This window comes from Callithrix jacchus, chromosome 4 (assembly GCF_049354715.1).
Source record: "Callithrix jacchus isolate 240 chromosome 4, calJac240_pri, whole genome shotgun sequence".
Lineage (NCBI taxonomy): Eukaryota > Metazoa > Chordata > Mammalia > Primates > Cebidae > Callithrix > Callithrix jacchus.
The window spans coordinates 113827229-113843438 of NC_133505.1; the positions used below are offsets into that span (position 1 = coordinate 113827229).

General features: G+C 43.8%; 1 protein-coding gene across 2 annotated transcripts in view; it reads right to left on the reverse strand.

Annotated features, from left to right (window-relative positions):
* The window catches only part of SCML4 (Scm polycomb group protein like 4), a 71787-nt gene that overhangs the window by 12001 nt on the left and 43576 nt on the right, over nt 1–16210 (reverse strand). Inside the window, exons 1-2 of one of the 2 annotated variants that reach the window (XM_008994862.5) lie at nt 15668–15844; nt 4714–4995 (exon numbers count right to left, since the gene is read on the reverse strand). In XM_008994862.5, coding sequence (XP_008993110.1) covers nt 4714–4951 — 238 coding nt within the window. In that variant the 5' untranslated portion in view covers nt 4952–4995; nt 15668–15844. Of the gene's footprint in view, nt 1–4713; nt 4996–15667; nt 15845–16210 lie in introns of those variants that run through there. The other variant, XM_078369900.1, reaches the window with a different exon arrangement.

The following is a 16210-nucleotide window of genomic DNA, read 5'->3' on the forward strand; positions in this document are numbered from 1 at the left end:
GTGGCTCAGGGTTGGAGCCTGACCAAGAGAATCTTAAAGGGAGGAATGTCGTTGTCTCTGACAGGGACCCCTGTGTCCTCAGGCTGCCGGTGAGCTGCCCAGGCCCTCTTGGTTTCTGGTGGCTGGAGCTGGGTTGGGAGGACCAGGGTTGGTGAGGGGAAGAGGAGAGAGCTCTGTTCTCAGCATCTCCAAGTAACCTGCTCCCGCTAGATACATCCTTTCTAGATACAAGGCCATATCAAATATGTGAGGTGCCCAGGCTAGCCCACAATTATGGCAAAATCATGTGTCTTGAAACAGTGCTGTTGTTCATTATTTCTATCTGTTGCCCAGGTTGGAGTGCAGTGGGGTGATCTCAGCTCACGGCAACCTCTGCCTCCCAGGTTTTCAAGTGATTCTCCTGCCTCACCCTCCCAAGTAACTGGGATTGTAGTCATGCGCCACTCATTCTATTTAGAGTTTTCAAGATAACATGAGGTGAGAGAGATGAGAGGGAAGAGAGCCCACCCAATCCTTAGAGTTTAATCAGGTTTTTCTTTAAATTATTTGAGACCAGCTGGCCTACCTGTGTGAGGAGAAAGCATGTCTCTAGAAACAAGGAGAGCTTGTAGGTTTGAAGGCAAGCTGAGCTGAGCTAGACTCCTTCTTGGCCACCAGCAGACACTATGACCTCCTGGCAAGCACTGTGGCCTCTGCCGGGAAGCTTCCAGCTGCCCCACCTCGCCGCTGGCCCTCTCTGGCCATCTTTCCTTGGGCCTATTCCAGCCAGCTCCACTGTCCCTTCTCTGGGAAGCCTTTCCTGACTCCTAAGGGTAGGCTCAGCCCTCCCTCCCCATCTGATTCTCCCACAGCATCCACACTCTTCCCTTGCAGCAATCATCACAACTGTCATTCAATTTGCATAATAATTTGTTGACATTTGTCTCCCTGGAATTGCAGACCCTTAGAGAACGGGGCTGGTGTCCGTCTAGTTCACAGATCTGTCCTCAGTGTGAGAAAAGCCCCTGGCACACTGTCCAGGAAGTCTCTGCTGGCTAGGACCAGCCAAAGCCTCTCTGAGTCTTAGTTGCCTCATCTATAAAACACCTTTCTGGGCTCTTGCAGGGAGTACATGGCATAGTGTTGTTAAGCATTAAACAGGATTCCTCATTAGGTAGTTACTATTCTTGTTTTGATGATGTCATTCAATAAATGGCCAGTAGATTTGTTTTTCTAAGTCCCAGAGCCACCAGCTCACTCCCCTGTTCAGAAGTGTCTAGTTTACAATGACTGCAGAGCAAAGTCCCATCTGCCTGACATGGACCCCAAATCTCCCAGCATGGTTTCCCTGGTGCCCCTGCATCAATTCTTTTTCTTTCTTCTTCTTCTTCTTTTTTTTTTTTTTTTTGAGATGAGGTTTCGCTCTGTCACCCAAGCTGGAGTGCAGTGGCGTGATCTCAACTCACTGCAACCTCTGCCTCCCAGGTTCAAGTGATTCTCGAGCCACAGCCTCCCAAGTACCTGGGATTACAGGCCTGCGCCACCATGCCCAGCTAATTTTTGTATTTTTAGTAGAGATGAGGTTTCACCATGTTGCCCAGGCTGGCCTTGAACTCCTGACCTCAGATGATCCAGCTTGGCCTCCTGAAGTGCTGGGATTACAGGTGTGAGCCACCGTGCCTGGCACAAACTCTTTAATTAATCAGCTCTTGCCATGCCTTTGTCCACTTCCTCACACAGAAAGGAAGTGGACAATTTTTCTAGCTAAATTGTCTCCATCCCTCACCCAATGCCAGATCCTATCCAATAAAAATCCAGCCACAGGAATCATTTGGGTTGTAATAGTAACAATGTCAGATTGACTTCATTTCTTGATTCTGAATCTAGTTGTGGTTGGGAATTCTACCATGTGTCCTGTTAAATGCCAAAGTCAGAAAGCTTTTGTTATCCAAACCCTCTTTATAGCTCTTGGTGATTAGATCTTGGATGAGAGACAAGGAAGAGCCCTCAATCCTTCAGCAGAGCATCAGCAGACGCCGGGGGAAATGCGCCCTGGGAACACATCCCCTTGGAGCCCACTGGCAGCAGAGACGGACATGATATATCAGGACTGCAGGAGGTGAAGGGTAAGTACCCCCACAGAAAGAAGGCCGGGGAGTTTGTCATGTCACCAACACCTACCCCTCTGCCTGCGACCTCATGCAGTTTTCTGGCTTTTGTGGTTTTAAACCATTTTGATTAGTCCCACAGGGGAAAAGGCCATTTCGAAGTCTGTTCCATGGTTTATGACTTCGGTCAAACCCTCCTGAAGGGGTATGGTTTTTTGATGACAACTCTTTTTACTTGGGATGGAACTTCAGAGCAATATTGAAAGTCATTTGGGTGGGAGGGTGGCATGTGGGGGGACCCACAGAAGGCACCAGGGCGACCGCTAGGTGAGACACAGGTGAGGACTCTCGTGGTTTCTCTCATACTTTAACATCCTGCCTCTCAAGTCAGCGTGGTTTTCATCTCAGTTTCCAAACATTTTTAGCTGTGCAAAGTTTGTTTAAGCAAAGCACATATAGAACCCCACTCTGCAAATGTGAAAAGGCCCTGCTTAAAGAGAGGCAGGGTGCCTGGAGTCCTGTCTGCTCTTGTTTCTTCTTCTCCGTCTCTTAGAATCTTGAAAGCCATCAGGCATGATCTGAAAACCCCTGGGGTTGTTTTGAAAGACACAGGCTTTGGAATCCATTGAAGTCAAATGCTGGCTCAACCCTTGATTTGCCTTCTCTTGAACCTCTTTTTCTTTAACATACCAATATCTTTTTATTAAAAATAAATCATAAACATATAACTTACATTCAGTCATGAATAATGTGTGGAAAGTGTCTGGCCCTTGAGTGTAGGTGTTCAATAAATAACAGTTTGATAGAGGCCTCAAACAAGCCCCCTTTGCCAGGGCTGTGGGGGGTTCTAATATGAATAAGAGACTTCACAAAGCAAGGGTCTGTTCCCTTCTCTAGGATGGCTAGAAATACAGATGAGGAAACAAAGTGCTGTGGGAGGGAAAAGGAGGGAGTGAGCATTTCTAATCAGACTTCCTGTTGCCTATACAGCGTCATTTTGCACTTCTTACTCTGTAATAGCAGCCCTAATTTCCATCTGGAATCACAGTTGCTGGGAATGGAAACATTTCCCAGCCTCCCTTGCTGCAAGTGGCCATGTGACTAAACATTGATCAATGAAATGTAAGCAGAAGCAGAAACCTCTTTGAGAGACATGGGTGCTATCCTCCCTCCCATCTTCTCCCCGCCCACTTCCTCTGTCTCACTGCTGAGAATGTGCCTGGCTGACTGGGTTTTATTTAGCACCCTAAAGAAGGCACTGGTTAAAAGGAATATTTGGAGAATTAAAGTGTTAATAGACCTACAAAGGACGAATGATTTCATTTTTCTTCAGTGTATCACAAAGGTTCAACAGTGATCTTCAACTGATACATCCTGTAGCAGCTTTTCTCCAAAGACGTTAGGTGGCTTTGTCAAACATCCCACAGTCCCATGGTGGGTGGGTGGGGTCCTGCTGATTATGAACAACTGGATTTCAGGGCCTCAGGCCAGGTTCTCTCTAACATATATATATGTTAGAGCTGATGGGCTGTGATCAGTTAAGGGATATGTTAGAAAGATCTACACTGTAACTACTAACACTTATTAAGCTCTTATTACATCCTAGGCCTCATACTAAATGCAGGTATGAACTTACTTAATCCTTCCAGCAATCCTATGAGGCAGGTGCTGCCATTATTATTGATTGCAATTTTATAGGTGAGGAAACCAAAGCACAGCTAAGTTAAGACTTTCAAAAGGTAGGCAGGAAGCAGCAGATCTGGCATTTCAGCCCAGGCTGTGTGGTTCAAGTCCCAGTGATTATCCGCTATACGCTGTGGCCTTTATGCACTATCCAAATACTGAAGCTTGAAAATCATTTTTTAAAACATCAGTCAGAACGGCTTTCAAGCTATTACTATAATCCTTTATCCCTCATAGCACTTTTGTAGATTGCATTCTGACAAGTTTTCTTCAGTGATCGGGACAGAAGTGGCATTACAACCAGCACTGGGGGAATTTTGCCTAACTCTGCTTCTGTCCATGTATTTGTATCCTGAAAGTGACACCCGCTATGCAAGAGAAAATTCTTTACCAAAGTCTGGTTCTCCTTTTTCCTGGACAGAGCTAGCCTACTGCTCCCAGAGTCCCTTATAGTTAAGTGTGGCAAACTGAGATGTGAGTGGAAGTGCTGAGCATCACTTTCATTTTCACCTGTGCCTTCTCCACTCTTCCTTTCCCTTTTTATTTGCTAAATGCATGGGGGGCATGAAGGCTGTAGGGAGTGGCAGAGCCACAGAATACACAGAGCCTATGTCCCTAAACAGACATGCATCCATGAATCAGGAACATTTACCTTCAGCTCTTGAACAAAAATTTCCATGGTATTTGAACCTGTATACATTTTGGAGTCTACATATCCTGTGGCCTAGCCTACCCTAATACATGATTTTCTCTGCTATGGTCAAAGGTTGAGATTGGCTGTTTTGAGAACCTCAAGAATCCATGAAAGGGCCTGTGGAAATTCCAGATCTCCCTGCAGTCTTGTGTTTAAACAGCCACACCCCTCCTTCCCCAGATGCTGTGCTCCCTGGGCAAGGGCAAGGGACGTTAAGTCAGCAGGAAGCTGATGCATGCATTACATTACCACATCTATTTCCTTCAAGAGAGGTCGTGTTTCTCTTGGGGCTGGAGGCTGGGGGCCTCAGCCCAGGTGCCGAGGGGCCACCAGAAGACATGGGGCTGGTGCGGGAAGAGGTGGCAGCAGGACCTCCCCCAAGGTGGCTGTCTCCAGAGTTCTGCCTCTTGCAGTACAGCGAGGAGGGGGGCAAGGATCCCCTGTGGTTAAAGGTGGAGGCGGAGGGGTCCACGCCGTAGCGGTTCATGCCCACAGGGTGCACCAGGTACTCTTCAGTGGTGACTGTCTTGGCTGAGCAAGAAGGTAGTACAGAGAAGCAGATATCAGAGAGCAGTTCAGGAAGCTACCGGACCCTCCGTCTTGGCAAACCCTGCCCTGCCAACATAGTCACCTGTATCTGTGAGGATGGGGAGAGGAGAAATGAACCCCATAACACAGTTCCGGAAGCTACCGGACCCTCCGTCTTGGCAAACCCTGCCCTGCCAACATAGTCACCTGTATCTGTGAGGATGGGGAGAGGAGAAATGAACCCCATAACACAGTTCCAAACAGCATACCTGTCAGCAGGCTGAGACAGCTGCCTCACCCACAGAAGCATATCGTAACAAGAATTAGAAGGTGTGCTCCTCTGTGCTTAGAGGAAAATTAATATTTTGGCCATTGATGACTTAAGAATAAGCCCGAATCAGGCCGGGTGCAGTGGCTCAAGCCTGTCATTCCTGCACTTGAGGAGGCTGAGGAGGGTGGATCACCTGAGGTCAGGAGTTCAAGACCAGCCTGGCCAACATGATAAAACCCCATCTCTACTAAAAATGCAAAAAATTAGCCAGATGTCATGGTGGGTAATTTTAGCTACTCAGGAGGCTGTAATCCTAGCTACTCAGGAGGCTGAGGCAGAAGAATTGCCTGAACTGGGAGGCAGAGGTTGCAGTGAACCGAGATCGCACCACTGCACTCCAGCCTGGGTGACAAGAGCGAAGCTCCGTCTCAAAAAAAAAAAAAAAAAAAAAAGAATATGCCCAAATCAAAGACTTTCTCCCACAGTGGCTCTGCCCTCACAGTCTCTGCTGGCTTCTCAGAATCTCCCTGTGCTCCCTGCTCTTGCTCGCCCACCAGCACAGACCCTGTCACCTGGCTCAGGACTCCTGGGACAGATCAAGCAAGAGTCACAATGTCCCAGAGTCAGGAGAGACAACTGTGGCCTGGGAGATGGCCCAGGTGCCACAGTGCTTTCTCCCGACACCTTTAGTCCTGATACACTGAGGGCAGCCACCTTCTGCCATGGCTAACAAGCAGGAACACAAGTACTGATCTGGACAGCCCGACAAGCCTCCCAAACCCTTCACAGGAGAGCTAAAGAGCCAAGCTAGGGTGTAGGGGGAGGAGACGACTTACAGACTCTCCCAACCTCATCATCAGTGCCTCTTAAGAATACCAGGACTTAGCGTACTTTTCTTTTTTTTTGAGATGGAGTTTCAATCAATCAGTCTGTCACCCAGGCTGGAGTGCAATGGTTCGATCTCAGCTCACTGCAACCTCTACCTCTCAGGTTCAAGGAATTGCCCTGCCTCAGCTTCCCGAGTAGCTGCCCGGATAATTTTATTTTTAGTAGAGACAGAGTTTTACCATATTGGCCAGGCTGGTCTTGAACTCCTGATCTCAAGTGATCTGCTTGCCTTGGCTTCCCAAAGTGCTGGGATTACAGTCCTATGCTTTTAAAGTGCAACATTGAGCCTGTTGATTTCCCTGTGAGCTATACCTGTGACCTGTGGCCAAATGGTGGGTTTTTTGTTTGTTTTTATTATTTTTATGTGGGGGTGTTTTTTTTTTGGTGGTGGTGGGGGAAGTCCAGAGAAATTATAGGAATACAAAGAAGAAAACTATTCTAGTCCCTCCCACCAGGACAAGATCATGTCTACCTATCCCCAGCAATAATTATCTGTGTGTTAGATACCATCAAAACAATCTTGGTATTCCCAAAGAAAAATGCAATCATCAACAACAACAACAGCAAAACCTTATAGATCCTCCATGACTGGCAATAAAAAACAAACTGAGGCCACAAGATCCAGACGTCTTCTCCATGCATGGATTCTTCACAATGTAGGTAGTGAAGTTTAAGACTTGATTTTATTAGGGGACCTAGCAGATCTTCTCATAGTCGGGGACAAATGTGGAGTCTGACTGGAAATAAAATTCATTGCAGATGGGATACAGTTAAAGCAGTGCTTAGAGGTAAATTTAGAGCTGTAAATGCTTCTGCTACAGAAAGAAAGATCTCAGTTTAATAACCTAATCTTCCATCATAAGACACTGGAAAAAAATTTAAAGCAAACAAGGAAATGATAAAGATTTGAGCAAAAATTAATTCAATCAAGAATTTAAAAAAACAATAGAACTCAATAAAACCAAAAGCTGGTTCTTCGGAAAAAGAATAAACAAAATTTCAGTCCTTTAGCTCGGTTTACAAAAAATAAACAAAGAAAACAAAGGAAAGTGAGAGTACTGAAATTACTAGAATCAGAAATGAAAACATGAGAGGGCATTGAACCTTACAGAAATTGAAAAAGATTAAAAAAATACAGATGTTTTGCTTACAGTGGGGTTATATCCCAATAAATTTATCACAAGTTAAAACTACCATAAGTTTAAAATGTATTTAGCATACCTAATCTACCACACATTATAGCTTAGCCTGGCTGACCTCAAGAATGCTCAGAACACTTCAATTAGCCTACAGTTAGACAAAATCATCTAATACGAGGCTAATTTTATGCTAAAGTGTTGAATATCTCATGTAATGTACTGAATACTGTACTGAAGGTGAGAAACAGAATTGTTGTATAGATACTTAAAAAGTATGGTTTTTCACTGAATGTTTACCACTTTTACACCACTGTAAAGTGAAAAAATCAAGTCAAACCATCTTTCAGGGAACCACCTGTTCCATGAACAATCATAGGCCAGTAAATTGGATAACTTAGATAAAATGAACAGACTACTAAAACTGACTCAAGAAGAAAAAGACAATCTGAGTAGACTTGTAACAAGTAAAAAGACTGAATTAATAATCAGAAAACTACCCACAAAGAAAGCCCGAGCCTGGATAACTTCACCATTGAATTCTACCAACCATTTAAAGAAAAAAATAATATCAATTCTTCATACAAATTCTTTCAAAAAATAGAAGAGAGTGGAATACTTCCCAACTTCTATGGCAAATACTTCTATGAAGCCAGGATTGCCCTTATACCAAAACCGGACAGACACAGCATAAGAAAACTACAAACCAGTATCTCTTATTCATATGAAAGTAGAAATCCTCAACAAAAAACTGAACCCAGCAACATATAAAAAGATCTATACACCATGACCAAGTAGGATTTATCCCACGAACGCAAGGCTGAGTTAACATTCAAAAATCAATTAATGTAATATACCATATGGATAGACTAATAAAACAAAGATCACATAATCATCTAAACAGATGCAGAAAAACATTTGACAAAATCCAAGACCCTTTTATGAGAAAATCACTCAACAAACTAGGAATAGAAGGAACTTTCCTCAACCTGACAAAGGGTATCTGCAAAAAACCTATAGCTAACATCATGACTAATGGTCAAAGACTGGATACTGTGCCCCTAAGATCAGGAACAAAAAGAGGCTGCCCATTCCAGCTACTTCTATTAATATTGTACTAGAGGTTCCAGCCAGCGCAATTAGGTTAAGGGAAAAAAAAGCCATCTAGATAGGAAGGAAGAAGTAAAACTATCTCTTATGTGTATGAAATCCTAATGAATCCACTTAAAAGACTATTGGAACTAGTAAGTAGTTCAGCAAAGTTGTAGGATACAAAATCAATGTGCAAAAATCAATTCTATTTCCACACATTTGCAATTAACAATTAGAAAATAAAATAGAGAATAATTCCATTTATAATAGCATGAGAAAGAACAAAATATGAATAACTTTAACAAAAGTTCAAACATACTCTGAAAACTACAAAACATCATTGAAAGAAATTAAAGAAGATATAACAAAATGGGGAAAAAAATCTCATGTTCATAGATCAGAAGGCTTATTTTTAGGGTGATCAAATTGATCTACAGATTCTTTGCTGATTTCTTTGTAGAAATTAATAACCTAATTCCAAAACTCATACGGAATTGCGAGGGACACAGAATAGCCAAACCCATCATGAAAAAGAAAAACAAAGTAGAATCACACTTCCTGATTCCAAATTTAGTACAAAGCAACAATAATCAAGACAACGTGGGAGGTCATCATGTTAAGTGAAATAAGCCAGGCACAGAAAAACAAATATCGCATGTTCTCACCCATATGTGGGAGCTAAAAAAAGTGAATCTCATGAAGATAGTAGATTGGTGGTTACCAGAGGCCAGGAAGGGCAGGGGTCAGTGGGGATAAAGAGAAGTTGATTAAAGGTGCAAATATATGGTTTTACAGAAGAAATAAGACCTAGAGTTTAAGAAATGATTTGAGTGACTATAGTTTACAACATCTATTAAACATTTCAAAATAGCTAGAAGAGAATAATTCAGATGGTTCTATCAGAAAGACAAAATATTTAAGGTGATGGATATCCCAAGTACCCTGATTTGATCTTTACAAATTATATAAATGTATCAAATTATCACATGTACCCTAAACACATTTGCATTGATTTTAAAAATTGTCTAAAAAATAAATAAATAAAGCCAATGTCATTGGAGGGGGTGGAAAGACGGTGTGGTTCTGGCATTTGGATAAGTATACAGATTAATGAAATAGAATTCAGAGTCCAGAAACAAATCCATGTGTCTATGTTCAGCTGATTTCCACAGGGGTGCCAAGACCATTCAATGGAGGAAAGAATAGTCTTTTCAACAAATGGTCCTGAGACAACTGGATATCCACATGCAAAAGACTGAATGAAGCAAAACCCTTATTCACACCATATACAAAAATGAACTCAAATGAATAAAAAATGTAAATGTAAGAGCAAAAGCTATAAAACTCTTAGAAAGAAACATAGGGGGTAAATCTTTGTCACCTTGGATTTGGCAAAATATTCTTAGATTTGACTCCAAGAGCACAAGCAATAAAACAGTAAAATGAATTAGATTTCATTAAAATTGAAAACTTTTGCACTTCTGCACTGGGCATGGTGGCTCATGCCTGCAATCCAAGCACTTTGGGAGCAGAGGTGGGCGGATCACATGAGGAGTTCGAGACCAGCCTGGCCAACATACTGAAAACCCGTCTGTACTCAAAATACAAAAATTAGCTGGGCATGGTGATGTGAGCCTGGAATCGCAGCTACTCGGGAGGCTGAGGCACAAGACTTGCTTGAAACCTGGAGGAAAGAGATTGCTGTGAGCTGAGATCATACCACCGCACTCCAGCATGGACAATGGAGTAAGACCCAGTCACAAAAAATAAAAAATAAAAAAAGACATCATCAAGAAAGTAAAAAGACAACTCACAAATTGGGGGAAAATATCTGCAAATCATACACTTGATCAGAGACTCGTATATCTTGTAAAAGGGACTAGACTTACATAACCAACCTGCATAAGGGACTAGACTGTATTAAGAATTACTATAGCTCAATAATAAAAAGACAACCAAATTTTAAAATGAACAAAGGACCTGAATAAACATTTCTTTAAAAAGATAGACAAGCGGCCAATAGACACATATGAAAGCTGATCCACATCATGAGTCGAATCAAATCGAAACCACAATGAGTCACCACTTCACACCCACTAGGAAGGTGATAATCAAAGAGTCAGATAACAGCCTTGGTGATACCATAGAGAAATTAGAACCCCACATCCTGCTGGTGGGAATACAAAACAATGCAGCCACTTTGGGAAATAGCCTGGTGCTTCCTGAAATGCTTAAAGTAGAATTACCGTAAGAACCAGCAACTATACTCCTAGATATGTACTAAAAAGAAATGAAAACAAATGTCTACATAAAAATCTGTACATGAATGTTTACAGGAGCACTATTTATAATAGCTAAAAAGTGGAAGAAACTCAAATGGCTATCAACAGATGAAGGAATTTTTAAAATGTGGTATATCCATACAACAAAATATTATTTAAGCATAAAAAGGAATGAGGTACTGATACTCGCTATAGTGTGAACGACCCTTGAATCATTATGCCAAGTAAAAGAATCCAGCCACAAGAGACCACATGTCAGATGATTCTATTTATATAAAATGTCCAGGAAAAGCAAATCTATACAGACAAAAAGTAGATCAATGGTTGCTTAGGGATTGGGGCTGGGGCATGGGGGTGGGTGACAGCGAAAGGGTTTGTGGGAGGTTTTTTTGAGGTGATAGAAGTATTCTACAGTTGACTGTGCTGAGGGCTGCGCATCTCTGTCTACTAAAAGTCATGGAATGGTACTTCAAATGGTGAATTGTATGATATATGAATGACATCTCAATAAAGATTTTTTTTTAAAAAGGCATTTACAGAAGTTCAGTGCTTTTCAGATGGGGCTATGAACATATTCTCAATATTCTCAAGAATTATATGCAGTCAAGTGTAACAAACACTGCACTGGCCACCAGAACACGCTCAAGCTAAGCAGCGGAAGGAGATGTGTGCTCCGTGCTGAATACTGTGCGGCTCATGAAGTGCTGTGAGATGTCTTCAGGACCCTGCAATGCTACATCTTTGCCTTGATGGCCATGGGTGCATCTCTTCCCTCTGGGTCAGAAGCCATCAGAAGGGAGATTCTGAAAAGGACCTGGCTATGGAGCTATATAGTAGGCTGCTTCCTGAATGGGGTGAGGGAAAGGAAAACTAACGTGTACTGAGCATCTACTATCTATCATCTAAGATCTAAAGCCAGTGAGCAGTAAGGCTGTCATTACATTCCTTTTGCCGGAAAGTTCTTTTTGTGTCCCACATGTCAGGTGGTTTGGTATATGTGAGAAAGCCACATGCAGTATCTGGCATGGTACCTGGAATAGCGGAAGTGCTCGATAAATATTTATTGAGTAAACATTTGAGCCAATGTTAGCTGTAAGGCTTCTGTTACACAGAAGATGCATTAAAATTGATATTATAAAGAGCTTACACATAGTAGATTTATGATAAACAATGAAAAAAGATTTAATGAAAACAGTACCCTGCTTATTAAACACTTTAAATCTAAATTAAATATGCCTACGTAGTTCTGGGTCTAAGGCAGAGAATGCAGATAATTCACTGATCAGCACTATAGTTGGAAAATACAAAGGCAGATGAAAGACAGTTCCCTTATTGCAAAGTATGGAAATGTGGAACAAGGGAACATGCACTGAACTGGTTTAAAAATTGCTGATGGTGGCAGGGCACAGTGGCTTAGGCCTGTAATCCCAGCACTTCGGGAGGCTGAGACAGGCGGATCACCTGAGGTCAGGAGTTTGAGACCAGCCTGACCAACATGGTGAAACCTGTCTCTACTGAAAATACAAAATTAGCTGAGCGTGGTGGCAGGCACCTGTAATCCCAGCTACTCAGGAGGCTGAGGCAGGACAATCACTTGAACCCAGGAGGCGGAGGTTGCGGTGAGCCGAGATTGCGCCACTGCATTCCAGCCTGGGCAACAAGAGCAAAACTCCATCTCAAAATAAAAATAAATAAATAAGCTGCTGATGCCTGTGGGTGAGATCAAAGGTAATAAAAGCTAGCCTCTGGGCTATGATCCAAATGAATAAATCAGAAGGGAAAACAAGCTTCAGAGGGCATCAAGCAATAACCTCTACCCAGGCAAAGGATGTGCCAGTTGCAGTCTGCCCAGGTGGACAACAGTCAAGATAAATCACCAAGCCCCAGATGTGGCTCAGCATAGTGGCTCCTGGGTGGCCGCGAGTGAACAGCACGTTCAGATGCACACATTGTGGTGGCTTCCAGAATTGGTGAAATGGAACTGTTTAAACCTGATTGAAACTGCATTTTCCTCCCTTTTCTATAGAGGAGTCTGATACATCATAGCTAAGTGGAAAAGTGATGGATGCATTGATGACTCATCATTCTGTGGCAGGAAGGAAAAGGACCTTCATAAGCAGCCAGCCCAGCATTTCCCCAAATGTTAAATGCATTCCACTGGTGGGACAGGGGACCACATGGGTGCCTTTGTTTCCTAGGGCTGTAGAAATTACAAGCCTGGTGGTTTAAAACAACAGAAATTTATTCTGCTGTAGTTCTGGAGTGTACCAGTCTGAAATCAAGGTGTTCATGGGGCCAGGCTCCCTTTCGGGACTCTAGGGGAGGATCCCTCCTTGTCTCTCTCTAGGCTCTGCTGCTGGCAGACAATCTTTGGAGTTCCTTGGCTGGAGACACAGCACCCCAATCTCTGCCTCCACTGTGGTGCTCTCCCTGCGTGTCGGGATCTGTGTCCAAATTTCCTTCTTCTGCTAAGGACACCAGTCATGGGATTAGAGCCCTAATTCAGTATGACTTCGCCTTAACTCGATTACATCTGCAAAGACTATATTTCCAAATAAGACCCATTTCCAGAAAAGTTTCCAGATACCTTAGAATTTGAACATAAACAATTCAACCTACAACAACCAGTAAATGTTATCTTTTTACTGTCATGTATTTCAATGTACACCCATGACATATACTTAGCACATCAAACAGTGATTTCACTGATACAGTATGATTGCTTAAGCTGACTAATGGCTAAAGTTAAAAGACATGAATGAATGTAAAGGAATATCTTGAGTAGACAGTTCTACACGTGTTACTCAGACACAGCAGAACTTGTGAAGGTGGTAAATCAATCTTTGACACGCATTGTGCTAGCCCCAACCTCTCTCTTCAGGCAGGGTGTTGTCTAGAGAAGAAACTATGGTAGATAGGTAGGTTTCTCTTATCTGAAACCTTCCCCAAAGAGATTTTGCAATCTCCTTTAGAGTGAGGCCATTGTGCTATGAATCTCATTGCCTAAAAGTTCCTCCTTACATCTGGCCTCAATCCCTCTTGCTTCAGTTAAAACACATGACTGCTGGACACATACACTTTACACTATTCAACCTGTTCAGTTATCCAGCATGCAGGCAGGTGAATTCTAGGCATGCAGAACTTCTAGGAGCTTAAGAATTTAATTGAACTGTGAGATATGTTTGTTACCTAAGTTCAATATTTAAAGTTGGTAAAAAGAAAGGAAAAAGTCTGTATTTGGAGAGGGAACCCCACTTTTCAAGCGCTTTTGTGGCCGACTGGTGAGCAAACACCAGATGGGGCCAGCAGACCTGCTGGAGGATCTAACTCCCGCACCCAGACTCCTGGAGCTGACAGGTGAAGGCACTCATGGTCTCTTCCTCCTGTGTCTGTACAAAATCCTTTCCATCTGAAAGAAGCTGTCTTGTCACCCTGACACCTCTCATAAACAAGAGGCTCCAACCCAGCCTATTTGGGCCATTTAATTGCTGTGGAGAATGACAGCTAAACAAAGCAAGGTAAATGAGTGCCTTTCTATGTACTTCTGTAACCCTCCGCACCCAGCCAAGAGATGAATGTTGCCATCTATGAATCATTAAATCTTTTCTTCCAGAAAAAAAAAAGAGAGTCAACTGCCTTTTGTACAATCACAAGAACATGCTTAAATAAAAAGGAAAATGCACACGTGGCCCCATCAGAGAAATCTGCCACATTTTCAAGGTTTGTTGTCCTGGGAGCTTTCAGGAGAAACTGATGGTCCTTTTTCACCATCGCTAAACCTGTTTGTGGACTATGGTTCCCTCCAGCCACTGTGTATAAAGCCTATTAGTGAGGCCAAAGAACACTCTAGAAGAGTGTAAGCCTACTCAAGCCTCAGGGATACCTGTTTGCATATGAATCTGAACTGTGCCTAAGCCTTCCGGTTTAGGGAACAAAGCTTCAGGGTTCTGAGTCCAGAGTGTGTGGATTCCTCCCTCGTGCCCTGCCCCTGGCTGAAGCACGGGATGGGGTTAGGGAATGCCCCTGCGTCCAAGGCTTCCAGGACACCCAGGTGCAACCCATTTCTGCTGCAGTCCTGGAGGGTCCAGTGTGAGCCCCTGGAATGTAGAGAACTCCCAAAGAGAGAAGAAGAAAGAGGAAGAGGCACAGGAGAAAGCCAGGAGCAGAGAGAAACAGAAAGTCCCAAAGCAGAGAGGGTGGCAGAGAACAGGAAACGGACTTTGTATAGAGAACCACAGATGCTCCTGACCAAGTGTCAGCTCTCTTCTCACTTAGGACACAGACTTAACTGCTCACAGCGCAGTGGGCTCTGAGTGCTGACTTTATTTTTAAAAATTAAACTGGCATTTAACTTGGATTCTCTAAATAACCAAATTAAGTCCTGAAACACAATACCTCAATGCGAGATTATTCTCACATAATACTATTCAGGCAACAAGAACCAAAAACTCTAGCCTTAGACACTGTTCTTTGTCATCTCTAAACAGTTCTGTCTGTCTTTCTGTCTGTCTCTCTCACCCTCCACTCCCCAAATCAGTCTTCCCAGTTGGGGGAGCAGCTGCAGAGTAAGTGCTTTCCATAATCAGCAGGGCCACCTTCCTCCAGGCTGGGAGCCCTGGCCTTGCTCAGGATGGATGGGCTGACCCCTTCGCAGGGCTGCCCCGTCCCGCCGGCCACACAACCCTGCCCAGGCTTTGGTCAGTGTCCTGTGGGCTCCGCGTGTGAATGGCTTGGCTCGGCTTGCTGACAGAGATGGCAGCACCAGAGAGCCCTAACCCTGAAACCCAGATCAGAAAAGGCAGGAATGCAGTTGGCAGATTTGTAGAGCTGTGGAGCAGCTACCCCCACCCCCTTTGCTTAGCCAGGTGCCATCACCTAGAGAGCACAGGAGAGGGAGACCTGTGAGGAGAGGGGCAGGAGGGAGGAGGCGCAGGAAGCAGGAGCAGGTGATCGTGCCAGCTGCACCTCTTCGACCCAGAGCCCGGATACAGGTGTTTGGTGCCTACCTTGGTGGTTGTGCCTCTGCCACCTGGCAGCCTCTCCTGCCCTCCTCTGGAAGACCACCGGTTCCCAGCACGTGCTTGGTGCTGTGGGAGGCAGAGGGGCCTTCTGCTGTGAATCTCTAAGGAACTTCCTGGTGACCAAAACCTGAAGATTGCCTCGCCCACATGCAGCCTTGCAGTGAGGCTCCTGTGGAGGTTTGCAGATTTTCTCTTCAGACTCAGTCCCGCCCCTTGTTCTTGCAGATAAGGGAGTTTTCCCTCAGGGCCCTCTGTGGCCTCCTGGCCCAGCCTTTCTGGTTCAAAGGGCACAGGGCCACACTACCTATGAGGCTGAGCATTTCACTCGCTTCAATTAAATTTTCCATTAACTTGGTCTCTGGCCAGTATGGATTTTCTCTCTAAGGTTGTCTTTGCAGTTCAGATCACTCAGCCCTGAGAATCAACCTTATGACTCCCCTCTGGTCCATTTAAGTACATTTCTATTTTCTCTCCCTTAATGAGATGCACAGCAACCAACCATAATTTTAATGTCTGACACCTGAATTC